We start from the raw sequence: 26871 nt of genomic DNA, 5'->3' as shown, positions 1-26871 counted from the left end.
CTGAAAACCTGCTGAAAAACAATTGAATAAGCATCAAAACGCAGACACCGGATTAAGAAAAGATTGAATTTACTGGATAGTACACGTGACAATGTTGTGAAAATCCCTCTGCTTAAAAAAAGTCTTCATGAATAAAGCATTTGAGTCTGTCCCCTTCTGTCCCTAATCTATTACATACGCTTTCGCAATCAATGCGCGCGCACCCCTTTCTAATGTATGAGATACGTCTTACACAAGGGCAGCCATACACCACTCCCTCTGAATCATACCGATATATCAAGGCAACTTAACCTTACCCTACATTCTGGGTCATGGAAAGGAATCATTTCTGGTGTGTGGTGTAAACTCACCACTATTTATCAACCGCCCCCCCCCCCCCTAACTTTTTAATATTAAAATAATTTATAATAATTTTAACGCTGTTTCAGGGCAGATTATAGCTCACACTTTGATTGACCTATTAAAATGTCACGTCCGCAATGAGTAGGAACTAGTAGTGGTGGTGGTGGTGGTGGTAGTGGGTCATCAGATCAGATCCCATCCACTTAATCAAGCCACCATTACAGATTCTTCCCGGTAGAAATATATGGATCTTGATTGGATAGAACAAAAGATCACTTGTGGTTCTGATGCGATTGCCGAGACATTGACCTCGATGTCATCTCTGACCAATATGATGTCTTTCCCCTCCCTCCGAAATACAAAGTGAAATGGAATTAGAGTCTCCTGATATCTGTCCATGCACATCCATCCAAAGAATATCTGAAACACACGGTTGTACTTGCAGAGTTTTAGCCCTAATGAATACATTTGCGCCGTCACGTCCATCTTCTGCTGATCATGCAATGGCAACCAATAGTGAAAAGGAGACATGCATGGAAATGTTCAATTATTTTTGTAGATTGCAGCTTCCCAGTATCCCTTCTTGTCTTCTGGTTGTCGGAGACTTGATAGCCACAATTTGGTTTCTTCATGCTGTTCCTGCTAACAGACTGGACCTCTCACAGTTCTGGTTACCCAAATATTCTGGGAGGAGAAAGACACTGGAATAGCAGTAATATCTGTATAAGGTGCCGTGACTGTCAGCAGAGAATGGCCAACAGATCAGAAAAAACAAAAATGGAGAAATCGGACACGTTGCATGGTCCCTCACCGGTGCTCTCAAGGTCCTGCTTGGGTTGTTTCTCCTTGATCTCTCTTTTACTCAAGAACTAGAGTACGTTGGGGCACGCAGCCTTCCAACTCCACCGCCTCAGGCCATCCTTCATACTTGTTGCTGCTTTTACTGTTCTTTACTAGCTAAGATACAAGGAGACAACTTTCAGTATATTGTAGTTCAGTGATGTGTAGAATTACAAGGTCCAGAATGAAAATCTCAGAGTACCAGGCGCTCCTGGGTGACAAGGAAACCCTGAATTCACATGAACCTCAGATAATATATTCTATTTAGAGGATGTGGATCACCTGAGTCAAAGATAAGTGCGTATTTAAAGGGATATTCCATCAATAGACAGTGTTGTCCCTAGCAATTGCCATCATTTGCTGAAAGGTGGAGGTCGCAGTGGGACCCCCATCTAGCAAGAGAATGGGGATCCCAAGTGCCCTATTGTGTATGTGCCAGGTTGTCTTCTTGGCCTCATCATGAATCCAGCTATGGTCTGTTTTCTAAGCCTGGCATTGGCAGGACCTGCATGCGCCAATGGAGCCAGGAAGAAAACACCCGAAAGGGAAACGCTGGCCCCAACATATCTTGCATCTACAGGGGGCCATCAAGCCACATGCCACTGCTGCTGGACGTCAACATTTGGCTCATCTAACGTTGCACTGGCTGCACGATGCTTCCAATACTGGTAATATCGAATAGATAATAACGCTTCTTTTGTTTTTACATGTTTAAAAAGGACCTGTCCCCTCTAATGGCATGTCGATGTTAGTAAATCCTTGTTTTCCTCATTAAATTACAATTCTGAAACCTCTTCTTATAACTTTGCATTGTCCCATTCCTCTGTTATTTCTCTCGGAAATCTATGAATAAATCTTTACTGGGTGTTTGCATTCCTCGTATCTAAATGCTGTTTTGCTACATAGTCTGACGCTGACAACACCGATGGTGCAGTTCCAGACAGTGTAGGGACATGTCCCATTGACAAGGTGAAAGTTCACACCCAGTTGTTAATTTATTCATACATTTCCAGGAGGAACAACAGAGGACCTACACAACGCAGAGCCTAAGAAGGTGCTCTGGCATTGCAAGTATTTACCACAACAGTCTTGTCAGGAGAGCGGACAGCTCCTCTTTAAAGACAATACATCATAATTAAACTTGTATAGATGTTTTATGATACTATTACTATGTATTATTTATGCTGAAATACGCAAGAAACTCAAGAGACTAAAACTATACAGACAAAAACACAGAACTATACCTGTTCAAATGGAGATTTATCCTGAACCCCTTTTGCGCCGACAAAGACCCAGCTATCTCTGAATGCTACCTCCTTTGCTGAAGTACTGCCCAGTCCACTGAACATTTTCCTGGCATCCTCGCTCATTCTTGCAGCGAGACAAAAGCAAACAATTGTTTGTCAAAAAAAAAAAAAAAAAATTATATATATATATATATACACACACATACACACACACATACACACACATTATATATTTAAATAAGCATCACCAACTCGGTGATGGAAGCCAGCAGGTAATCCAGATACGTGGATTGTAAGGCATAAATGAAAGAAATCCCACAGCACTCCAATGGTTCCAAAATAGAATGTGATTTATTCAGACAACAGCTGCAATGTTTCCGTCCCGCTATAGGACTTTTTTCAAGTATAGTGACACAACCAATACATGCAGTATATAATTATTATGATGAGGCACATGGTTTATATACTGCATGTATAGCTGTGTCACTATGCTTGAAAAAGGTCCTATAGCGGGACGGAAACGTTGCAGCTGTTTGAATAAATCACATTCTATTTTGGAACCATTGGAGTGCTGTGGGATTTCTTATATATATATATATATATATATATAATTTTATTTTTATTTTTTATTTTTCTTATCAGAAATATGTCACATGTATTATTTGTGGCATAACTCACTTTGTGGCTGGATCATCATAAGACGCCAACAGCACCAAGGTTCCTTCATGTATGGGGCGCAGAAAATTCAAGAGCTCAGATACATCTATAGAAAGGCATAGAACAAACAAAAATGTAAAGCTGGCAACCAAGCAAGTTATATAGAGACGTTGTAACATTTCATGTGGTGTAGAAGCATTTACATAGAACTGTCAAAGTATAATATAGAGGGGGAGGGGGTCGGACTGATAAGTGGAGTTTTGGTTGACTTGTTGAAACAGATATTGTTTCCATTATAAAACTCAGGTGACTTCCTAGATGAGATAAAATGTTATCTATTAGGATATGTTCACACGGCTTCTTTTCTGACGTTTTTCGGGCCGTAAACACCCCCCGAAAAACAGCTGAAAAAACGAAAGCTGAACTCCTTCAAACATCTGCCAATTGATTTCAATGGAAAAACTGCATTTCGTTCAGACTGGGCGTTTTTTTATGCGGCAGTTTGAAAAGATGGTGCGTAAAAAAACGCCCTGTAAAAAGAAGTGCATGTCACTTTTTGAGCCGTTTTTCATTGTGTCAATACAAAAACAGCTCCAAAAGCGGCCGCAAAAAAACGCATCAAAAAAACATTTAATGCTTAAAAAACGGCTGAAAATCAGAGGCAGTTTTCCCTTTTCACAGCTCAGCTCCATATTTACAGCTGTTTTTTGTTTTGCGTATGGGAAGGTGCCCGGGCCGTTGAAAAATATAGAACATGTCCTATTTCAGGCCGTAATTACGGAACGGGCAGGCCCATAGAAGTCTATGGGGCTCCCGTAATTACGGGTGACTACGTGTGTGCACCCTTAAAGATAACCTTTCACCAGCCCATACATGAGCAGCTACTGTATTAGGCAGTGCTGCACAAACCTTGTCTCATTACTTTACATTTTTTCCTACCCTCCTCAGTTATAGATATCAAGGCCGTTATATTTGGCATCTGATATGTAAATAACCCCCTGAACTGTCAATGGGGCGTGTAAATGGCGGTCACACTGTCCAAATCAGATACGGACAGTGTCACAGCGGCTTGTGATGTGTGAGCTCTCTCGCGAGATCACACAGTTTTTCCTTCACGGTCTGACTAGAGCTGGAGAGAGGAGAGCGTGTGCGCGCGCCCAGCTCCGCCACAGAACAGAAGATGGGGAATTATTCTTCTTCTGTTCCGTGGCGGCAGGAGTATCATGGGCACCGGCGTCTGAGCTGTGCGCGCACGCTCTCACTCTTGGCAGACAAGGACGACAAAACTGTGTGATCTCACCAGACATCACACCGTCTTGTCGTCTTTATCTGCCGAGAGCTTAAGAGTGAGAGCGTGCGATTGGGAAAATGAGCGTTCATATGATCGCTCGTTCCCGATCATTGCCCTGTATAATCAGGGCAACCATCAGCCGATGAACGACCAAATTCTCGTTCATCGGCTCTTGTATGCAGAATAAAAATCATTGTTGTCCGCAGCACATCTCCCTACAGGAAGACGTGCTGCTGACATGATGAAAAAGTATGGGGACGAGCGATCGGAGTAACAATCGCTTGTTGCTATACGTATCCAATCATTGCTCCGGGTGCAAGGAGAAACAGAGTGCCGATCAATGAGCTGTCTCATCGATCTACACTCATTTACACGACCCACGTCGGGTTGTGTAAAAGTACCCTTAGTCTAAGATCCCCATGCCCTCAGTCCTATCATCCTCATCACGTATATCGGATGTACAGAAGAAGCCAAAGAGCTTAATGGGTAACCCGGATATATGATATACATATGAACTTACCTCCATCCCACATGTCAAAAAACTTGGCCTCTATGAGTTCTCCATTCACACCTGCAATTTTGAAATAAAATGTTGATTTACTGACCGATATACACCCAGACGCAAAACTAGATATTATTGGACCCTATAGCAAACTTCTAAAAGTCATCACTCAATTCTACCATTTACCTCCTAACCTGCAGTATTCGAGTGATACTCCGTACTAAAAATAAATACACCCCATCTTCTATATACAGGTAAAATTGGAGGCCTTTGTATTTTGCTATTATGAAGTTTCTGAATCAGAACAATGAAATTTCACACAACTGACCGTTAACTAGCGCAATGTTCAGTCCTCGACCAACGTTGTTCTGGACGCTGCTCATCACCCTGTGACAGAAAGCCACTGTTAATACGAGAACAAAATAATACATTTTACATTGAAGGACACTTAAAGGGGTTGTCTCATGAAGATCACTAGTCACAGCCCATAGACAATAATGAGGTGGTTTCTGGAAAAAAAAAATCCAGAATATCATACAATTCACTTTGGGGAAGCCATGGGGTCTCCGCTCACGGATGCGATCTCACTTCTCTCAATGTCACATTACAGATGAATGCTGGCCATACACATTAGATCACTCAATAGGCCATCACATTAGATTGTCAGGCAATCCTGTTGAAATCACGAATGATAACCTTTTAGGGTGGTATCATCACCTTTTATATCTACGGGCAGCTTAAAGAGGCTCTGTCACCAGATTTTGCAACCCCTATCTGCTATTGCATGTGATCGGCGCTGCAATGTAGATTACAGTAACGTTTTTATTTTTAAAAAACGAGCATTTTTGGCCAAGTTATGGCCATTTTTGTATTTATGCAAATGAGGCTTGCAAAAGTCCAAGTGGGCGTGTTTAAAGTAAAAGTACAACTGGGCGTGTATTATGTGCGTACATCGGGGCGTGTTTACTACTTTTACTAGCTGGGCGCTCTGAAGAGAAGTATCATCCACTTCTCTTCACAACGCCCAGCTTCTGGCAGTGCAGATCTGTGACGTCACTCACAGGTCCTGCATCGTGTCGGCCACATCGGCACCAGAGGCTTCAGTTGATTCTGCAGCAGCATCAGCGTTTGCAGGTAAGTAGCTACATCGAGGTGCCGATGTGTCCTCGCTCGTCTGACACGATGCAGGACCTGTGAGTGACGACACAGCGTGATCTCTCGAGAACACGCTGTGTCTGCACTGCCAGAAGCTGGGCGTTGTGAAGAGAAGTGGATGATACTTCTCGTCAGAACGCCCAGCTAGTAAAAGAAGTAAAAACGCCCCGATGTACGCACATAATACACGCCCACTTGGACTTTTACTTTTCAACACGCCCAGTTGTACTTTTGCAAGCCTCATTTGCATAAATACAAAAATGGTCATAACTTGGCCAAAAATGCTCGCTTTTTAAAAATAAAAACGTTACTGTAATCTACATTGCAGCGCCGATCTGCTGCAATAGCAGATAGGGGCTGCAAAATCTGGTGACAGAGCCTCTTTAAGGAGCCCTTAAAGGGGTTGTCTCATCTTGACAACCCCTTCCCATTTGTCCTAGTAGGGCATATGGACGTCAAAGCTGAATTCTCTATGAGCCAGAGCAAAGAGCCTCGAACAAACAGACTTTCTTGTTTTGGCGGACCCGGCCTGTCCATGCAGTACATGGATGGCCATTCAGTTAAATGGCCAGAATGGAATACTTTATTTCTCCAGTAGTGGCTGCAACTCTCCCCCGAAAAATTAGCTATTTGTTGGGGGTCTAAGATAGCCAAACCCGCAGCGATTACAGCTCCCATATTAAAGAGATGGTCTATAATACGACAATTCCTTTAATGCTGTCTTTATACATCACTGCTTGCCGCTTTCATGTACTGTATAGCTAGCTTTGGTTTCCTTGCTTACTCCATTATTGGTAGAACAATACCACTCACATTTTATCTTCAAAGCAGATTTTCGGACCAATGACGTTCGCTGCTCCGCTCACCACTCGGAAGGCAAAGTGCTTTTCAGGGCACGACTGGGGTAAGCCACATTTATATTTCCTGGGCCGTGGGTCTTCGAGGAAAGAAAGGCAGAGAGGTCAACGATGGACAGAGAAACGGATGAGACACCAGTGCAGTTGACATGAAGTGCAGAATCGGCCACTAAGGGACATTTACGAAGATGCCAATCACAGCAAATTATGTGAGGTCGGAAGCATGAATTTTACTTATGTATTACTTCAGGTGGTCAAGTAGATTTACAATCCAAGACCGAAGCACTAAACATGTAGCTGCTGTCTACGGTATCTAGAAAGGCCGTGATAGGAACCTGAGCCCTGCACCCTTATATATATATATATATATATATATATATATATATTTTAGACAATATTTTTTCTAGTGGAAGGGGGGCTGCGGGTAGAGTCGTTAAAGTGTATCTATCATCTTGAATATGGAGATTTAAATTATATCCTTTAAAGTTTGAACCAGTGGGCACCACACCGACTATACTGCCCCTAGAACTGCTTCTCCTTATGAGACAGTCACAGCATTTTCCTGCAGACACCACTAGGGGGAGCTCACTGCATAGATTTTTACAGGTTCCATTCAGTTTAATAGCAGTTGTATAAATTCATTTACACGGAGCTCCCCCTAGTGGTGGCTGCCTAAGTTTCATCATTTACTATGTGAGGAGAATCAGAGGATTTTAGGCTCTATAAGGCAGATTTATCAGTGTTTTTACCCCAGTTTTATGGCATAAATATAGTGAACAATTTGGCGTTTTGGCAGAAACCCATATTTATGCCCTGCCCTACTTTTTCTGAACGTGTCAGGGAAACTAGGTGGGGCTTTGGAATCACGCTAAATCATATATTTTACAAAACTACGATGGACGTTGAAAGAAGACTCTTCCTATGACACATTGACTAATAGTAAAATAGGTGCAAATTTACTTTTAATCATGTAGTGTCAAAGATCAGAAAAAAGTGGTGCAGATCAAATTGCAAATCCAAAACTCCCCCATCAGTATATGTGTGACGGTCACCTGATAAGCTTCTTTTTTTACTGGTGGTTGTAACATTCTTGCTATGACTAAAGTCAGTGTGAATTCAGAATGGTTACGGGAAATCATTTTTTAAGGTGTCCAGTTAGCAGAAGTTAGTACAAGTGTGCCCAGGTACGAGACACTGGCATAAATACTCACCAGCTGTACCAATCACATCGGAACCTGCAGATAATGAGCACAATTAAGACAACATGGATAAATAAAGTAGGGTAATAAAACATTTGGGGGGGGGGGGGGTGTTGGGAGTGGACTGAGGGTGGTGCTGATCAGAATATGGGATGAGGGGGCACACCATGACCGCTCACTTACCACCCATAATCTGCTGTAATCGGGGGAAGCCATTCTGTGTTCCCAGGATAATCCCAGCTAATATCCATGTCAGGCCGACTGTGAGGAGTACCACGATAATACGCACTGGACCTGCAGACATAAACCAGAGAAAGAGGTTAAATGTATCCAAGCCTTTCCCAGACATCTCAGATGAGAGGTTTCATCAAGATGGAACAGATCCTAATGCAACATAATAAAGCTGGCCATATAAGAGAGAATGGAGGAAACCCGCCAGCCTCATGTGTATGGGGGGTCTGCCGGCTGTCCCCCGGAGGAAAGAGGGATCAGGCATATTGGAATTCAACATGCCCAATTCCTTTGATCCTGTGGGAGATAAGCTGCTAACAGAGGGGTCTGACAGCGGCTAATTCCCTTTTCCCATTGAAATAAACATGTTTAGGGTGGAGTTCGGTTACCAGCTATTTCATGCACATGGCTAGCTATATATGTATTAGATAAATGTTGGATGAACCCGCTGTGTTTATAGAGATCGAGCAACAATTTGTGTATGGAAGCAGCCCGACAATCCTCCGATGCTTGCCATCAGGGGAAAGAAAAATTGAACATGTTGAATTAATTCAACATGGCAGATCCTATAAGCCTGGGAGGTGTCTGGGAGCAGATCATCTCTATCACCCTATTAAAATACACATGCACACACAAGTGTCTCGTGCCGTATACTCAGAGGCCAATGATTGTTGCAGCGATCACATGGGGACAAACAGCGACGGGGAGGCCCAGGAGCGGCTGCATCGGAACGCCAGAGATCTGTCAAGTGAGTGATGCCCCTATTTTATTGCAACGCTGATGTGAACAGGCCCTTAATTAGTTACATTTTACTCCTGCGGGGTTCAGACTTAGACTGGCATATGAAACACTAGCCTTAGTAAATTTGCCCCATGATGTTTAAAGGTGGAGATTTGCTTTAAGACAGGGATGGACAAATTACTGCAGAGTTTAGGGACTAGTTTGATTTTTTTTTTTTTGTAGCTCCATAGACGCCACTAGAAAAAAAAAGAATCTGCACATTTCTAGGTATATTATTTACTTGTCCCCCAGGATATTTCTATGCCCGCTTAGGGGGTTGGTCAACCTACCTGCTAACCGCATAGTTCAGTGAAGAGGCACAAGTCCTGCCCTAGTGCACTGGGCTTTACACCTCTTCTAGCCGTATCTGCAAAATATATAAAAGATATTACTACATGCATCTCACAATGTAAAACCAATGCCCTATCACGATGTAGACATAATCTTACATACAGAGTGAATGGGACTTTCAACAATTAAGACCTAATCTAATAGTCTGGTGGGCTAAGGGTATGTTCACACGGCCAAATTTCAGAAGTATACGAGGCGTATTATGCCTCGTTTTACGTCTGAAAATACGTCTCAAATACGTCGGCAAACATCTGCCCATTCATTTGAATGGGTTTGCCGACGTACTGTGCAGACGACCTGTTATTTACGCGTCGTCGTTTGACAGCTGTCAAACGACGACGCGTAAAAATACAGCCCCGTCAAAAGAAGTGCAGGACACTTCTTTGGACGTTTCTGGAGCTGTTTTCTCATAGACTCCAATGAAAACAGCTCCAAAAACGGACGTAAAAAACGCCGCGAAAACGGCGTGGAAACGCCGCGAAAAATGCGAGTTGGTAAAAAAAACGTCTGAAAAGCAGGGTCTGTTTTCCCTTGAAAACAGCTCTGGATTTTCAGACGTTTTTGTTGACTACGTGTGAACATACCCTAAGAATAAATGGCCATATAAATGTAAGGCTGGATCCCCATCCACCAGCGGTTCTAGAAAGTGATTATTTGTAAAGTTCCACACCCTATGATAAAATAAGAAATAAACTGCTTGACTTTGGGATTTATGATGTGACCGATTCTTAAAGCGAAATGTCCATCAGACTATGCTGCCCTATATAAAAATATTGTGCTGTTTGGCTAATTAGAGGGTTCAAAAAAAATACACCAGACTTATACCGCCTCTCCCCCCTCTCAACGGTGATTGAAATCTAAATACATGGAAGCCATTCAATCGCTATGAGAAGGGAGGGGGGAGGCAGGGGCAAGCGCTCCCCTCACGAATACAGTGGACTCATAAACTGTGTATTATTAGAACACTCCTTTTAGCAGGATGACATGGCACTTTTTTGTGCCGTTTTGACTAATATGAGAGCAGACCTGTCGCCACACTATGCTGCCCTCATAGCAGCATAGTCTGATTCTAGAATGATTTGGTAATTTTACATTCTACCACTAGATGGCACTGTGTTACTGCAGATCACACCTGTCTCTAGAACAGGGCTCCCTTATAAATGGAAGTTGCGAAAAAAAAGAAGATATAACATAGTGAGCCATGTGGTTTCTGGAACTCAGGAGCTACGGAAACAGTGCAGCTTGCTGTGCTACGCAGCTTCTATACGTCCCACTCACTTCTATGGGTTTTCTGTATTCATCCTAGCAAAATTAGCTCAGCTGCTTCCAGAAAACCCAGCCACCTAGTCAGTGGCCAGAGCCCAGCATCGGAAGGTAGGATGGGGGGTCAGGGGGCTTTGTTCTAGAGATAGTTGCGGGTCCCAGAGGTGGGTCTCGCATCTATAGAACATTTATGGCAAATGTCCGAGATGGGATAACGCCTCTTTATAAAGTTTTGTTCAGGGATAACCAGACTTTCCTACTTTTGAGCAGTGATCTCAAGAGATTATGTGAAGTGATATGATAAATCAGCAACATTTTAACATCCCCATCCATTTATATAGGACACCAAAGCGCATTTGAATCATAAAGTGCATATGACCCTTTGATCAAACACCCCCCAAAAAAAGCACACTCCAGATCAGAACCTAAAGCGTTCCTCCATTTTCACTAAAAACGATTATAGTTCAGGAGTGCAAATAATAATCGTTTTTCTAAATAACTTGTATTAGCGATTCTACTTCTAGCAGCAGCGCGGACTGTGTAAAATCCATGCTACCGGCGGCACGTAACTCTGCAGTTAGCGTCCCGCTCGTCTCCATGACTTCCGTATCCAGAACGGCCGCCAGCGCTATAGGATACTAGGATTTTTCAGTAAAAGTGGAGGTACGCTTAAAATAAATGCAGACCACAAAGTGTTTTTGGTCCCCCCAGTTACTTACCTCTCCTTGCTCCTGCGGCGGGCAGTCTCCTGGGCGACACCACATCCTGGCGCCAAGGAAGGGAGGGAGTGCACCCAGCTTTGGGACACGACACCTAGAAGGTCTCCCCTTTTTCAAAAGTCTTCCAGAATTTCTGGGAGACCAGGTAAGTATGACTATAGTCCCTGTCATAAGCCATTTAAATAATGGCATGAAACATTCGGACACATAAAAAGTAATAAGGGAACATCATCGTCAACCATGATCGCTACTCACAAGTCCCCAATTCTGCCTTCCTCCAGAATCATTTACTTCCGTACATGTGACTGATATTAGCAGATATTTACCCTACACTCACATAAGCCGTGGACATTAAATTTAGTGGCCCTAAACCACCTTGAGGCAAGCGTCGGTGACCCTCTGTCAGGGTATGCTGGGTGTTGTAGTCCTGCCACATGTTCAATCTAATCTATTTTTAGTACAGACAGACTGTGATAAAACCTTATTGTTCTCTTAACTCCTAAATATTTGCTCTTTACGTAATATGAAAAGTAAATGTTTGACTGTAAATACTGAAGTGCATTCCAACAGACGTCTTTAGGGAGCTGGTCCCCGCCTGAGGGGAAAGACAGTGAAGAATTTAGTGTCGCTGCAGCATAGGGAACAGCTAGCAGGTACATCAGGGACACCCCGGCTGGATCCAGCATCCTCAGGAATATCGAGGGCTGTTCATGCAAGTCGGCTTAGGTTTCAGAAATGGAACATGATGTATATACAGTACACCAGTGTTTAGTGTAAGACTCTGTTCACATTGTGCTAGGCATATACCTTAAGAAACGCACTTCCATATAACATGTCCGTTTGTTTAAATATACAAGACAACATTTATAGAAGCAAGAGGGGGTTTACAAAACCAGCTGGATCCTGGGGGTGAAGCCAGACCCAAAGCCGAATACCTACATAGAGAGTGCAGAAGGAGTATTTCCACCCATACAGTATATAGCGTTTTCAGATATGCTCTAAAATTCCACATTTTGGGATTAAGAGCAATGCCACACTAAACTATGGGGTGTTGAATCCTCAGGACACCCACTTAGGGGCCATACAGACAGCAGGACCCCCCCCCCCCATTGAGCCACAAAGTGGAATCACTACTGTCCGCTGGGGGTTTGAGCAGCTGGACCCCCATGAAGTTAGCTTATAACCAGGGAGGCTAAATTCCTAAATGCGACTGCCCTCAATGGACAACCCCTTTAAGCTTATAGGAGAACTGTTACTCCAATCTGAAGGTGGATCATAGTACTGCATTGTGAGATATGTGATCTAGACAGATTTCACAGGAAAAATAAAGAAGGGAAAATAGGCAAGTGTAAGGATCTGAGCGACTAGGACACGGGCCAAATTGTGATGATAGATGACTGGGTCAGAGCATCTACAAAGCGGCAGGTCTCGTGGGGGTTTCCTGATATGTAGCGGTAACTGCCAACCAAATGTGGTCCAAGGAGGGAGAACCAGTGAACCAGCGACATTGGCGCATAAGGCTCTTTACTGCACGTGGGGGAGTGAAGGCTAGCCTGTCACGTTCCATCCCACAGAAGCTACTGTAGCACAAATTACTGAAAAAGTTACAGCTGGCTACGATAGCACAGTGTTAGGCCCCATGCACACGACCGTGCCCGCAATCACGGGCACGGCCGGCCGCTGACTGACAGCCGCATTTTCGGGCCGTGCTCCCATACAAAGTATGGGAGCACGGCCCGCAAAATGCGAAAGAACGGACATGTTCCATAATTCCCGGAACATTTCCACGGCACGGACACCCTTCCGTAGTGCTACGGAAAGGTGTCAGTGTTCAATGAAAGTGAATGGCTCCGTTTTTTGCTGTCGTGTGCATGGGGCCTTAGATCACGGTTTGATGCGATTGAGAAGTGTAGTCACAGACCCATGAGAGTGCCCATGTTGACCCCTGTACATCAGCCAAAAGCGCCTACGATGGGCATGTGAGCATCAGAACTGGACCATTGAGCAATGGGAGAAGGCCTGGACTGATGAATCACGTTTTCTTTTGCATCATGTGAACGGCTGCGTGCGGGTTCATTGTTTTCCTGCGGAAGAGATGGCACCAGGATGCATTATGGGAAGAAGACAAGCTGGTAGAGGCAGTGTGATGCTCTGGGCAATGTTCTGCTGTAAAACCTTGTGTCCTGACACGTACCACCTACCTAAACATTGTAGCAGAGACCAAGTACATCCCTTCATGGTATAGGTATTCTCTAATGGCAGTGCCCTTTTTCAATCCGATCGAGCATCTGTGGAAAGTGCTGGAAAAATAAGTCCAAACCATGAAGGTCCAACCTTGCCACTTAACCCGTTAGTGACCGCCAATACGACTTTTCATGGCTCCCACTAACGGGCTTTATTCTGATGCATATGCCTTTTTACGTCGCGGCATCGGAATAAGTAAACAGAGCAGGGAGCCGTCAAATCTCCCCACTCTCAGCTGCCAGAGGCAGCTGAGGGCTGGGGGCGTCCCTGCTCTGCCGTGTGAGATCGATATAAGTATCGATCTCACCCGTTTAACTCTCAGATGCGGTGCACAATAACGTGCACCGCATCTGAGTTGTTTTGGAGAGAGGGAGGGAGCTCCCTCTCATCCCACCGACACCCGGCGATCCGATCACCGAGTGTCTGTGTCTCTAATGGCAGCCGGGGGCCTAATAAAGGCCCCCAGGTCTGCCTGTAGCGAATACCTGCTAGATCATGCCGCAGGCATGACCTAGCAGATGCCTGTCCGTTTTAAACGGACAGGCAGTAATACACTGCAATACAAAAGTATTGCAGTGTATTATAATAGCGATCGGAGAATCGCATATTATAGTCCCCTAGTGGGACTAGTAAAAAAAAAGTTTAATAAAGTTAATTTAAAAAAAAAGTGAAAAAAAATGAAAAACCCAGCTTTTCCCCTTACAAAATGCGTTACTATTAAAAAAACTAAATAAAGTAAAAAAGTTACACATATTTGGTATCGCCGCGTCCGTAACTACCCCGACTATAAATCTATTACATTATTTAACCCGCACGGTGAACGCCGTAAAAAATTCAATAAAAAACTATGGAAAAAATTGCTGTTTTCTGTGAATCCTGACTTTAAAAAAAATTTGATAAAAAGTGATCAAAAAGTCGCAACTACTCCAAAATGGTACCAATAAAAACTACAAGTCTTCCCGCAAAAAAAAAGCCCTCATACAACTGCATCGGCGAAAAAATAAAAACGTTACGGCATTTCAAATATGGAGACACAAAAACAAATAAATTTTGAAAAAAAAGCTGTGTAAAAGTAGTAAAACATACAAAAACTATACAAATTTGGTATAGTTGCAATCGTAACAACCTGCTGAATAAAGTTATTGTGTTATTTATATCACACGGTAAACGGCATAGATTTAAGACGCGAAAAAGAGTGGCGAAATTTCAGGTTTTTTTCTATTCCCCCCCAAAAAAAAAAGTTAAGAAAAGTTAATCAATAAATAATATGTCCCCCAAAACGGTGCTATTAAAAAAATACAACTTGTCCCGCAAAAAACAAGACCTTATACAGCTATGTCGACGCAAAAATAAAAAGGTTATAGCTCTTGGAATGAGACGATGGAAAAACGTAAAAAATGGCCTGGTCATTAAAGAGGCTCTGTCACCAGATTTTGCAACCCCTATCTGCTATTGCAGCAGATCGGCGCTGCAATGTAGATAAGAGTAACGTTTTTATTTTTAAAAAACGAGCATTTTTGGCCAAGTTATGACCATTTTCGTATTTATGCAAATGAGGCTTGCAAAAGTCCAAGTGGGCGTGTTTAAAGTAAAAGTCCAAGTGGGCGTGTATTATGTGCGTACATCGGGCGTGTTTACTACTTTTACTAGCTGGGCGTTCTGATGAGAAGTATCATCCACTTCTCTTCAGAACGCCCAGCTTCTGGCAGTGCAGACACACCGCGTGTTCTCGAGAGATCACGCTGTGACGTCACTCACTTCCTGCCCCAGGTCCTGCATCGTGTCGGCCACATCGGCACCAGAGACTACAGTTGATTCTGCAGCAGCATCGGCGTTTGCAGGTAAGTCGGCATTATACACTCCCATTCCTAACGCCCAGCTAGTAAAAGAAGTAAAAACGCCCGATGTACACACATAATACACGCCCAGTTGTACTTTTACTGTAAACACGCCCAGTTGTACTTTTGCAAGCCTCATTTGCATAAATACAAAAATGGTCATAACTTGGCCAAAAATGCTTGTTTTTTAAAAATAAAAACGTTACTGTAATCTACATTGCAGCGCCTATCTGCTGCAATAGCAGATAGGGGTTGCAAAATCTGGTGACAGAGCCTCTTTAAGGTCTAAAATAGGCTTGTCATTAATGGGTTAAAGGGGATGTCCCGTAATCAATATTTATCCCTTATATACACAAGATAGGTGATAAATATCTGATTGGTGGGGGTGCGACGCTGGAACCCCCACTCATCATGAGAATGGGCTCCCCTTGCCATTCCTGGGAGCTCCATATGAATAGAACGGTACTGCGCATGCTCGTTCACTGCTCCATTTGTTTCTATGGGGCTGCCGAAGGTAGCGCTCAGCAGCCCCATAGAAATGAATGGAGCGATGGCCGAGCATGCGCACTACCACTCCCAGGAAAGGAAAGGTAAGCCCATTCTCATCTTCGGTGTGGGTCTCAGTGGTCAGACCCCCACAATCAGATATTAATCACCTGTCCCGTGGATAGGTGATAAATATTAATTATGGCAAATCCCTTTAAAAGGATCTGCTTCCAGCATCTTTGTTCCGGATACCACAGGACACCTTCAGAGGTCTAGTGAAGTCCATGCCTCAACGCTCTTATGGCGGCACAAGCGTTACCTACACAATATTAGCCAGCTGGTTTTGATATTATAGTTGATCGGTATATATGGCACATTGTCTGCTTGTGAATGGAAAAATATATACATTACATGTAGCTTTAAATATATTATGGAATTGCATTATGAGCAATTTTCTAATAATGTTATCACTATACATACCCTCTTTATAACCCGTAGGGCTGCTCGGAGTTCATTGCTGGCACTGATGTCTGGATGGGGCACACTACCCAACTGCTCAGCCCGGCACAGACCACAACAGCGTGCTTCGAATAGCGCAGATCATCTATTATTTATTCCCATTATGTCATCTAGGAGATTTGAAGGGACTGTATTGTACACATAGCCGGATACATTTACACTAGCAGGGTAAGGTGACACATGCCCTGGCATATGGTGTTCTCAGTGAATGAAGTGTTTTTTACATCACTACATCCTGCAGTCCACTGCCCACTCCGCAGTACTTTATACTAAACTGTGCCAACTACTAAGCACATGCACCTACCAGAGTATAAGGTATATTGTAAGAATCTGCCACGCAGGGCTGGACAGAACCAAGTCACCAGGTTCCCGTAGCAATTAGAAAAACAGAGCTGGTGACCGGATTTTTTTTACCTGCCCTTCATGCATTTGTCGGACAGGTGTTTCCACCTGGTGCCCAATCCATGGAGCTGGGGGGCTCTGCTGTGACTACTGGGAAGTTGCAGGGGGTTGGTGCTACAGTGACTACTGTGGATGTTAGTTGTGACTATTTGGGGAGTGGGAAGCTAAGTGGTAGGATGGGGTTCATAGAACTTGCTTCAATTTATCCAGGCCCATAACACAGCTTATGCCACTTGTATCACTTTTGTGTATGTGTCACTTTTGAGTTTAATTTAGATTTTAGGGAATTGCATAAGCAGCAATTCCATAATGTACATTAATTGATGGAAATGCTTCTGTTAGTAGCCACAATAATCTGAAAATACACCAGGGAAGCAACCGAGAATTTAGACCACCCCACTACTGCCCCGCTCAGTATTTAGATGGATCTCACGGATAAAAGGACTGAATTGCCGCTTGAGGCAGTTGTCTTGTATGCATTAGTCCATTGCCTGAGTGCACCTGTACAGGGTCACAACTAAGCAAATAACCAACAAGAGATGCGGGTCGTACCATGTGTCTACAGAGACAGCAGGCGGCAGTCGTCATAACTTCACCCAACCGTGACTCATCACCATTAAACTATTTTTAGGAAATTGCCCGTCACCCATAGGCTATTATGGTATTTGTTTAAAGGGGTATTCCCATCTCACACATTTGTGGCATATTCGCACTCGCTGTGCTACGCTGTTTCCATAACTCCTATTAACGTCTACGGGAGTTTCGGGAAACAGTGCGGCAAAGGGCGCTAAGCTGTTTCCCAGAAACCAGGCCAACTAGTGAAGAGCCAAGTGATAACGGCAGAAGGTAGGTCTGGGATCAGGGGACCCCCTTCTAGGTAGGTGCAGGTCCCAGATGTGGGAACTCAAATTCATTTAGCTGTCCGGAGACCACCACCATCTTTCATCCTATAAATTAAGCCAGTGATGTACTACACCGGACACATACACGGGATATACCATTCCTCTGTGCTCAGACAGGGGTCCACAGAACCGGTATAAGGAAGGTATTTTAAAGCCATTGTATCACTACATTTAATAAAAACTGAAATACCCAGCAGGACACGAGTTGATTGTAATATTGGCATAATCAAACGTGCTTCTATGGCTGACTTAAAGGAATTCTCCATGTTTAATTATAAAAAAAATAAAATGATTATTACTATTGTGAATGGAATGGCATAACAGCTGCCAAGCTTCTCCCATGCTCTGCAGTGCTAACTGCGCAGCGGAGTCATCTTTGACATTCTGGTTGCTGGACACTGCCTAGAAACCACATGAGGTTGTCAGGCAGCATGTCCCTAGCAACCAGTCTTAGATTACTCAGGTCAGCTCAAGTCATATTTTGCCACTGAACCAAGGGCAGAAACAAGCCAAGGAAGCTTGGCAGGTCATGCCATGCTCTCATCTAGAAACTAGTTTATGTGAATAATCCCTTTAAGCCTAGGACACTGCTATACATAGACAGACTAGCGCAGTTCATTTGCATGCCAGGGTATGGTATGGTTGCTATGGTAACATGTCATGCCAAGCTTCTGCAGTCCTATTAAAAATTCCCAAACTTAACACGTCAGTTTTCCAAACACATATAAACTCCCTGCCATGGGACTACTAGTACCAGCATGTCTGGCCAGTCACTAGTATGCTGGGACATGTGGTGCCACGGCAGCTGCCGATCCCGCAGGACGACACAACAGCGTCATGAAAAATGTCAGTGCAATGCACTTACCTCCGATCACTAATATCCTGCCAGATCACGATATAATCCAGCGACACCTTCCTACTCGTATCATATCCGGAAGTATTAGCAACCCTGTAAGGTGTCGTGTACGAGTTTTCCCAGAATATGATTGGTGGAGAAGAACATGGATCACTATTGATTGTCTGTTTATTTGACCAATAGGAATGCGTCTCTTTATAGTACGGCAACCCCTTGGGGTCAAGAAATAATTATTGCACGGCCATATTGCTACACCCAAGGAGCGAAGGTATCATCATTTTACGCGGAAGCTGTCTAGCTACACTTTGATGCAGTTGTATGTAAGATTCCAGCATTTCCTCTCATCCATAGAAGATCGAACTGTTATAGAATTTCCTTAGTGTGATCCGACCGATGCGATTTACTATCATTATCTGCGGGTAAAAAGATGTTTGTTCATTTTAGATGTGGAGTGTGCATTACTACCAAATGGCAAATAAGGTTACAGACATGGGAGTTGTAGTACAGCATGCCTCAAATATCCTCAATGAGTGGTAAAATAATACCGTGCCATAATCCTGTCTTACTCAAAGTTTACCACCCTACAGTGCTGAAATAACCGTGCCATACAATGCCCACATTTTACCACCCTGTCTCCAATTATACTAATATCCAGTACAAAATAATACCACTGTACAGTGCTTGCTGGCGTAGTACTAGTGTTTTACGCCCCAAAATATGCCTGGAAATATACTGCGTGAACATGGCGTTAGGGTTTATTCACACATTGCGGCTTTGTTGCGCATGTATAACGCTTACGTGAATGGTCTAAGGGTGTATTCACACATTGCAATGTAGATGTGAAAACACAAGTTTTCAATGTCGAAAAGTCGCAAATGGCTCAAAATTTTGACTTTTGGGTAATTTCCCTACTTTCGCCACTTTGGAGCTTAGTGTAAGGCGGCGTGGCCACTTGTTACACTCTGTATTTACTATAATTTACGCTAGGAAATTATAGCGGAAATCTGTGGTAGCTCCTGGCTGTCGGAGACTTCATTCAGCGTGCGCCCCTTAATAACTTTGTCTCGTCTTACTCCTTCTTCTCGCTTATTAGGACTGGCTTATAAACCGCCAGTCACAATAAATCTTCCTCGTAAGTTCTTATTCACATGTTGCAGTTAAGTCATGGTCTATCCTGTGGTTTTTGCAAAAAAAACATGACTCAAGTGCAGTGTGTGAAGGTTGTGTTCACATGCTGCAGAATTTTTGTTGCGATTTTACTAAATTGCTGCAAACACTGGTACGACAGCAACATGTGAACACAGTCAGAGCTCATGCGCATTGCTGCGTTATGGCTCTGTACAACCTCTCAAGTTGTACAGAGCCGTAACGTGGCGCTCATGCCAGTGTATATTTTCATGCTGTACCTCCGTATGCCACCGAATTCACACAGAGGTTATTTTTTGTTGGCTTTGTACGTAAAAAAAAAAATCAGGGCATGCTCCATCAGATACTGTATGTACAAAATATCTCCATACATATAAGGGTATGTGCACACACACTAATTACGTCCGTATTTGACGGACGTATTTCGGCCGCAAGTCCCGGACCGAACACAGTGCAGGGAGCCGGGCTCCTAGCATCATACTTATGTACGACGCTAGGAGTCCCTTCCTTGCTGCAGGACAACTGTCCCGTACTGTAAACATGATTATACTACGGGACAGTTGTCCTGCAGCAAGGCAGGGACTCCTAGCATCGTACATAAGTATGATGCTAGGAGCCCGGCTCCTTGCACTGTGTTCGGTCCGGGACTTGCGGCCGAAATAGGTCCGTCAATTACGGACGTAATTAGTGTGTGTGCACATACCCTAAAACCCCCACAGAGTCTATATGGCAGCCCACAGAGTTTGTGTGGCTCCCGGCAGGCTCCGTGTACAGGGCCCTGCCATGTGCGTGGTGCTTAAAAGGGTTGTCCGGACACTTTTTATTGATGGCTTGTCATTAGGACAATATCGGTGGGGGTCCGACACCCGGCACCCCCACCGATCATCTGACTGCGAGGCCACGACGTTCTGTGCCGCAGCCTCTTGAGTGTTTACCAGGCAAGGAGCGCTCTGTCTTTTTACTGAGACACCGGAGTGAATATGTCAGTCCTGTGTGGTAGATCCCAAAAGATGAGTGACTTCTGGTAATACTCGGTGAGTTTATAGGTCTGATAGTATCTTGCTCCACCCACCGTTGGATTATATGGCTATTGTGGCCCAAAAGAATAAGAGGCATTGTGGGTTCTACGGCGATCTATGTTCGGATAAGTAGACCTGCGGGGCTCTTGGTCTTGTGGCTGTATGTATTCAGGCTTCAGCCTATTTTAAGGCAGGTCATAGTAACAAAACTTCAGCTCATAAGTAAGTGACACTTTTCCTGTACATACTCGCCAAACCGGTAGCCTCACCTGTAGGTCAATTCCTCCTCGCAATAACCTAATCTCTCATCTATTTATTTAGCGATTACAGGAAGATGTGAAAGGCAGGGACGGCTAATCCTGTGAACGTCACAGTCTTATTTACACGAGCGTAGATCACGTCCGTGAAAATTACGCGCGTCGCACGGACCTATGTAAGGCAATGGGGCCGTTCAGACAGTCAGTGATTTTCACGCAGCGTGTGTCCGCTGCGTGAAACTCACGACATGTCCTATACTTGAGCGTTTTTTGCGCATTACGCACCCATTGTAGTCAATGGGGGCGTGAAAATCACGCGCAGCACACGGACGCACTTACGTGTGCTGTGCGTGATTCGCGCAACAGTAGATCAAGAAATGAAGGGAAACATGAATCCACCTCCTTCATTTCTTTTTCTAAACCTCAAAACCACGTGTCATAAGGATGGCATATGCGTGCAAATCACGCACCAAACACTGATGACACACGGAACTGCAGCGCGCAAAACAAAATGCTGCATGTTTTGCGCGTACAAAACGCACACGTTCGTGTGAATTTCGCCTTATTTGTATCTTTACCATAATTATTTTTTAATAACTATCTCCTCATCATTTTGTTTGGTCATGTGTTTTTTAGGATCTTGTAGATAGACTGAGTTTGAAATTTTGGTGCCCAGTGCCATGACTCACTGTCTGATGTATGGCAACTTTGTATTCTGCTATGACTACATCACAATGTATATTCTCTTTAAAGCTGTGTTCCCGCACAGAGTAAACTGGAATTTCCGCAACTGAATTCCGTGGGGAAATTCTGCAGCATTTAATGTAGCAACAAAGTGAATACGATTTTGCGAATCTCAGCCACACGCTGCAGAAAAAAACGCAGGAAAGTATTCTGCGGTGCAACTTTCAAAACCGCGGCATAGCCATTTTTGCTGCGTATTCTATGCGGAATTGCTGCGTGTTTGACCTATAGACTTTAACCCCTCCCCAACATTTATCGTATGGATACGTCATGGAAAGCCAGTGCTTTCCGCAAATTGCCGTATCCATACGACAAATGCATGGCACGGGCTCAGAAGCTGAGTTTGTGCCATCATCCCTGGGTGTCTTCTGTGTTCCAGGGAAAAAAAATAAAAAATTAATTTCTGCAAAAAATATTGTCATTTGTAAATTTCACCCCCTACATCGCTTTGATTCTTGTGAAACGCCTAAAGGGGTAAGAAACTTTCTAAGTGCTGTTTTGAATACGTTGAGGGGTGCAGCTTTTAAAATGCAGTGATTTATGGGGTTTGTGTTGTGTGGGCTTCTCAAAGCTACTTCATATCTGAACTGGCCCCTGTAAAAATAGCCTTTTGAAATTTTCTTGAAAATGTGAGAAATTGCTGCTAAAGTTCTAAGCCTTGTAACGTCCTAGAAAAATAAAAGGACGTTCAAAAAACGATGCCAATCTAAAGTAGACATATGGGGGATGTTAATTAGCAACAATTTTGTGTGGTATAACTGCCTGTCTTACAAGCAGATACATATAAATATAGAAAAATGCAAATTTTTGCAATTTCTCACAAAATGTTGGTGTTTTTCACTAATAAATATTGCATTTATCGACCAAATTTTTCCACTATCATAAAGTCCAATAAGTCGCGAGAAAACAGTCTCAGAATCGCTTTGATAGGTAAAAGAATTCCCAAGTCATTACCACATAAAGTGACACATGTCAAATTTGAAAAAATGGGTCTGGTCCCGAAGGCCAAAATGAGCTTGGTCCTAAAGGGGTTAAGCCATTCTCACAATACTGGAGGATTACTATCTAGCCAGTGGAGAGGTATCAGAGCTCTCGCTATGGACCACAGATGAGTTAATAAGTTGGTTTTGGAAGGACGGTAAGGGTATGTTCACACGCTGAGAGGCAGTTACGTGTGAAAAGACAGACTGTTAACAGCTGCCTCGTTTCACACGTAAATGCTCCTCGCATTTTGCGAGCCGTCTGAGACGCTCGTAAATCTTGAGCTGTGCTTCATTGAGTTCAATGAAGAACAGCTCAAATTACGTGGCAAAGAAGTGCCCTGCACTTCTTTGCCGAGGCAGTCCATTTACGCGTCGTCGTTTGACAGCTGTCAAACGACGACGCGTAAATTACAGGTTGTCTGCAGAGTACGTCGGCAAACCCATTCAAATGAATGGGCAGATGTTTGCCGACGTATTGCAGCCCTATTTTCAGACGTAAAACGAGGCATAATACGCCTCGTTTACGTCTGAAAATAGGTCGTGTGAACCCAGCCTAAGTCTTGGAAGGTAGAGAAAGCAGCACCATCTCAACTGACAAGGGAGGAGTGAGTAAACCAATTTCTCCCAAAGTATGGTCTACATGAGACCAAAATATTTGTATTGTTGGACACGTCCACCATATATGGGACATGGATCCACTAGTAGTTTGACATCTCCAGCAGAGATCATTATCTGTGAGATTTAGACGATACAATTCTTCTGGCGTCCGGTACCATCTAGTGAGTAACTTAAAAGAACTTTCTTGCATCCTAATACAACAGGAGAAACCATGGGCATTTTTCATCAAAGCTCCATTAACGTGAAAATAAAAAAGTTATGGCTTTTGAAAGGCGGGGAGTAAAAAAAAAAACGAAAAATGGTTTGGACTTTAATATAAGGGCAAAAGGAAGTGTTTAAACTAAATTCAGAACTTCCTGATCATAATCTTGACAAGTCACATAGTTTTCAGATGAAAAATAAAGCAGAACACTTTTCATAAGATAAGGGCCTCTCTATGCAGTTGCTATGTCTAATAGAAAGGGGGGTACACGCTCGAGGACCCTTCTCTATTATCTCCATAACATAAAGTGGGGCATATACGTAGTGTTTGTGTAAAGCAGACCATACCTTGGAAGAAATGGTCAGGCGGAGATTATTGGTGTCAAATTAGTGATGGCTTCAAGGTGCTGATCCACTTCTGAATAAAGCTGGCCATACCTACTAGATAGCTGCTGGTGGCCAAACGACAATTCATCGAACAGCTATCTCTCCCAACTTCTCTATAAACATGCATTGTTTGGCTTAACCCCTTTGTGCTCAGTGACGTACCAATCCGTCATGCTGACCGCACCGTTCGCGCTCAGTGACAAAATAGTACGTCACGGAAAAAATGTATCGCCATTTTCTTGTCAGCGTGTTCATGAGCTGTGACAGCCTGCTGTCCGAAACAGCAGCTATCACAGCTCAATACGCCCGGACCTGTCGCGATGGTCCCACCTCCTCGATCGCCGCTATTGGTCAGTCAGTGACTATCCAATAGCGGTGATCGGTCTCTTCACTCCCTCTCCCTGACATCACATCCTGCCGCACCCACCCTGAACGCCTCTGTTGGAGATAGCGAGGCGTTCAGAGCGGTTGTGAGAAGAGAGAGAGAAGAGCAAAGTGTAAAAAAAACTAACTTTTTTCTGCTTATTTCTGCTTCCCACCTCCCCCATCCACTACCCACTCCTGTACCCTTCCTCCTTGTGTTCCCCCCACGTTTTTGGTCAGTGATCTCCTATCACTGACCACTTCTTAGTCTTCAGGACCAATTTCTTGGTCCCTGGGGATTCTTATTTTTCTTTATAAAATATATAAAACAAAAAATATATTTAAAAAAAAGTAAGTTTAGACAATTTAACTGGTTAATTTAGTATTAGGGTTAGTGTCAGGGAACCGTCAAAAAGCGTAGTTCGGTATAGCGTCAGGGAATTTAGCGTCAGGAATCCGTCACCGTAATTAGATCTAGCGTTAGGGGTCCATCACCGTAGTTAGGTTTAGCGTCAGGGAAGCTCGGAATAATCTAGTTCGGTTTAGTGTCGGGGAATAGTCGCCGTAGTAAGATTTAGTCTCAGGGAAGTTCAAATAAAATCTAGTTAGTTTTAGTGTTAGGAACCCTCGTCCTAGTTAGGTTTAGTCTAAGGGAAGCCCACTCGTTCTATAAAAACACAAATTTTTTGGGCTAGTTTAGGTAGCAGCCTATTTCTCCTAGTTAGGGAAGCACACAAACATGTCCCAACGGACATTTACTGCCGAAGAGACATTAATTTCTTGCCTCCAACACAGACTCATCGGATGGTGAGACTCTGTTTTATTTATCCACCTCCTCATCCATTGATGAAGAAGAGGAACCCCCTAGGAGACGCCCCAGCACCACCACTAGAGTTGAAACCCCGAGTGAAATGAACCCGCCGCAGTTGAAACCCCCGAGCGAAGTGACCCCTCTGCAGTTGAAACCCCCGAGCGAAGTGACCCCATTTGGACCCCCACACCAGACATTTATGAGCCCCAAATCCCCGAGTACACTGGCAGCCCAGGGATCAAATTTAATACGGCAGGGCTCAGTGAAATTGACTTTTTCAAGTTCTTCTTTACTGATTACTTTTTTAGAGCTTTTGGTCTCCCAGACAAATTTATATGCCCAATAGTATATTACTAAGAACCCCACATAATTTTATGCCCAATCCCACAGGTGGACCCCTTTAGACGCAGCAAGTTCTGGGGACTTCACTTGAACATGGGGCTTCTGAAAAAGCCGTCCATTAGGACCCACTGGGGCAGGGACATCTTATACCACACCCCGATGTACCGTATGGCCATGTGCAGGATGCGATATGAGGCAATACTTCGCTTCTTACATTATACTCCTAATGAGCAGTACCCACGCCGAGATGGCCCCAGTTTTGATCGTTTGTATAAACTGAGACCCCTATTAGACCGTTTCAGTGCCCAGTTTTCCCAAGCATACACCCCTGAGAAGTGTATTTCTGTTGATGAGTCCCTGGTACATTTTAAAGGGAGGCTTCAATTCCGCCAGTACCTGCCGAGTAAGAGGGCAAGGTATGGCGTGAAGATGTTTAAGCTGTGCGAAAGTGCATCAGGTATACGTACAAATTTAGGATATATGAAAGGAAGGACAGCAGTATTCAGCCCCCAGAATGCCCCCCCTTACTGGGAATTAATGCAAAAATTGTGTGGGATTTGGTGCACCCACTGCTGGACCAGGGTCACCACCTCTACCTGGATAATTTTTATACCAGTGTCCCACTCTTCAAGTGCCTCGCTTCCAGAAGTCCTGCGGCATGCGGCTCTGCTAGAAGAAATCTGAGAGGCCTCCCTAAGACTCTGCTTGGGCAAACACTCAGAAGGGGTGAGATCAGGGCACAATCCAGCAGCAACATATTGTGTGTCAAGTACAAGGACAAGAGAGATGTCCTTGTATTGACAACAATACATGCCCACACCAGTACCCATGTACCTGTACGAGGTACCAGTACAGAGACCCCCAAACCAGATTGCATCCTGGACTATAATAAGTACATGGGAGAGGAGCATTTGTCAGATCAAGTCCTGAAGCCCTACAATGCCATGCGGAAATCAAGCTGGCCGTGCACATCATACAGATGGCATTGTACAATGCGTACGTGCTACGTCGATGTGCAGGCCAGATGGAAACTTTCCTGAAATTTCAAGAGCTGGTTATTAAGAACCTAATCATTAGGGACCAAGAAGGGGGGGGGGGCACCCAGTATTTCTGGAAGCGAGGCCACACACATTGTACCAGGGCGGCAACACTTTCCAGGAGAAGTTCCCCAAACTGGCAAGAAGGGAAAAAGTCAAAAGAGGTGCAAAGTCTGCTATAAGAGGGAGATAAGGAAGGACACATTATATCAATGTGACACGTGTCCCGAAAAACTAGGGCTCTGTTTGAAAGAGAGAAAAAATATAATATTTTTTCATTCC

The 26871-nt window shown here is 43.9% G+C and overlaps 2 protein-coding genes across 3 annotated transcripts in view; one reads left to right on the top strand and one right to left on the bottom strand.

The window, feature by feature from the left end:
• Nucleotides 1-52: 52 nt before the first annotated feature.
• Nucleotides 53-18827, bottom strand: FAM3A (FAM3 metabolism regulating signaling molecule A). Of its 2 annotated transcripts, none has more exons than XM_075835330.1 (10): nucleotides 18691-18827; nucleotides 9392-9477; nucleotides 8274-8384; nucleotides 8103-8126; nucleotides 6848-6971; nucleotides 5208-5266; nucleotides 4898-4948; nucleotides 3108-3192; nucleotides 2427-2553; nucleotides 53-1299 (listed from the first exon to the last, which is right to left on the bottom strand). In XM_075835330.1, exons 2-10 carry the CDS (start codon nucleotides 9402-9404, stop codon nucleotides 1201-1203), a joined length of 693 nt encoding a protein of 230 aa, XP_075691445.1. In that variant the 5' UTR covers nucleotides 9405-9477; nucleotides 18691-18827; the 3' UTR covers nucleotides 53-1200. The 2 variants fall into 2 exon arrangements, with proteins under 2 accessions (XP_075691445.1, XP_075691446.1); XM_075835331.1 differs by having other exon boundaries at nucleotides 9392-9468.
• Nucleotides 18603-26871, top strand: part of LOC142659313 (ceramide kinase-like) — a 50703-nt gene continuing 42434 nt past the window's right edge. Inside the window, exon 1 of the mRNA XM_075835329.1 lies at nucleotides 18603-19001. The gene's annotated coding sequence lies outside the window, so the exon portion shown is untranslated. The remainder of the gene's footprint in view (nucleotides 19002-26871) is intronic.

The sequence above is a fragment of the Rhinoderma darwinii genome, chromosome 8 (assembly GCF_050947455.1).
Source record: "Rhinoderma darwinii isolate aRhiDar2 chromosome 8, aRhiDar2.hap1, whole genome shotgun sequence".
Classification (NCBI taxonomy): Eukaryota; Metazoa; Chordata; class Amphibia; order Anura; family Rhinodermatidae; genus Rhinoderma; species Rhinoderma darwinii.
This window is presented reverse-complemented; position numbering and strand designations above follow the sequence as displayed.

Excerpts from the sequence above, each read along its gene's own strand:
- FAM3A (XM_075835330.1), bottom strand. Across the intron at positions 8,127-8,273 it reads ATTACAGCAGATTATGGGTG|GTTCCGATGTGATTGGTACA; the intron begins GTAAGTGAGCGG and ends CATTATCTGCAG. Across the intron at positions 2,554-3,107 it reads TATGATGATCCAGCCACAAA|AATGAGCGAGGATGCCAGGA; the intron begins GTGAGTTATGCC and ends TCTCGCTGCAAG.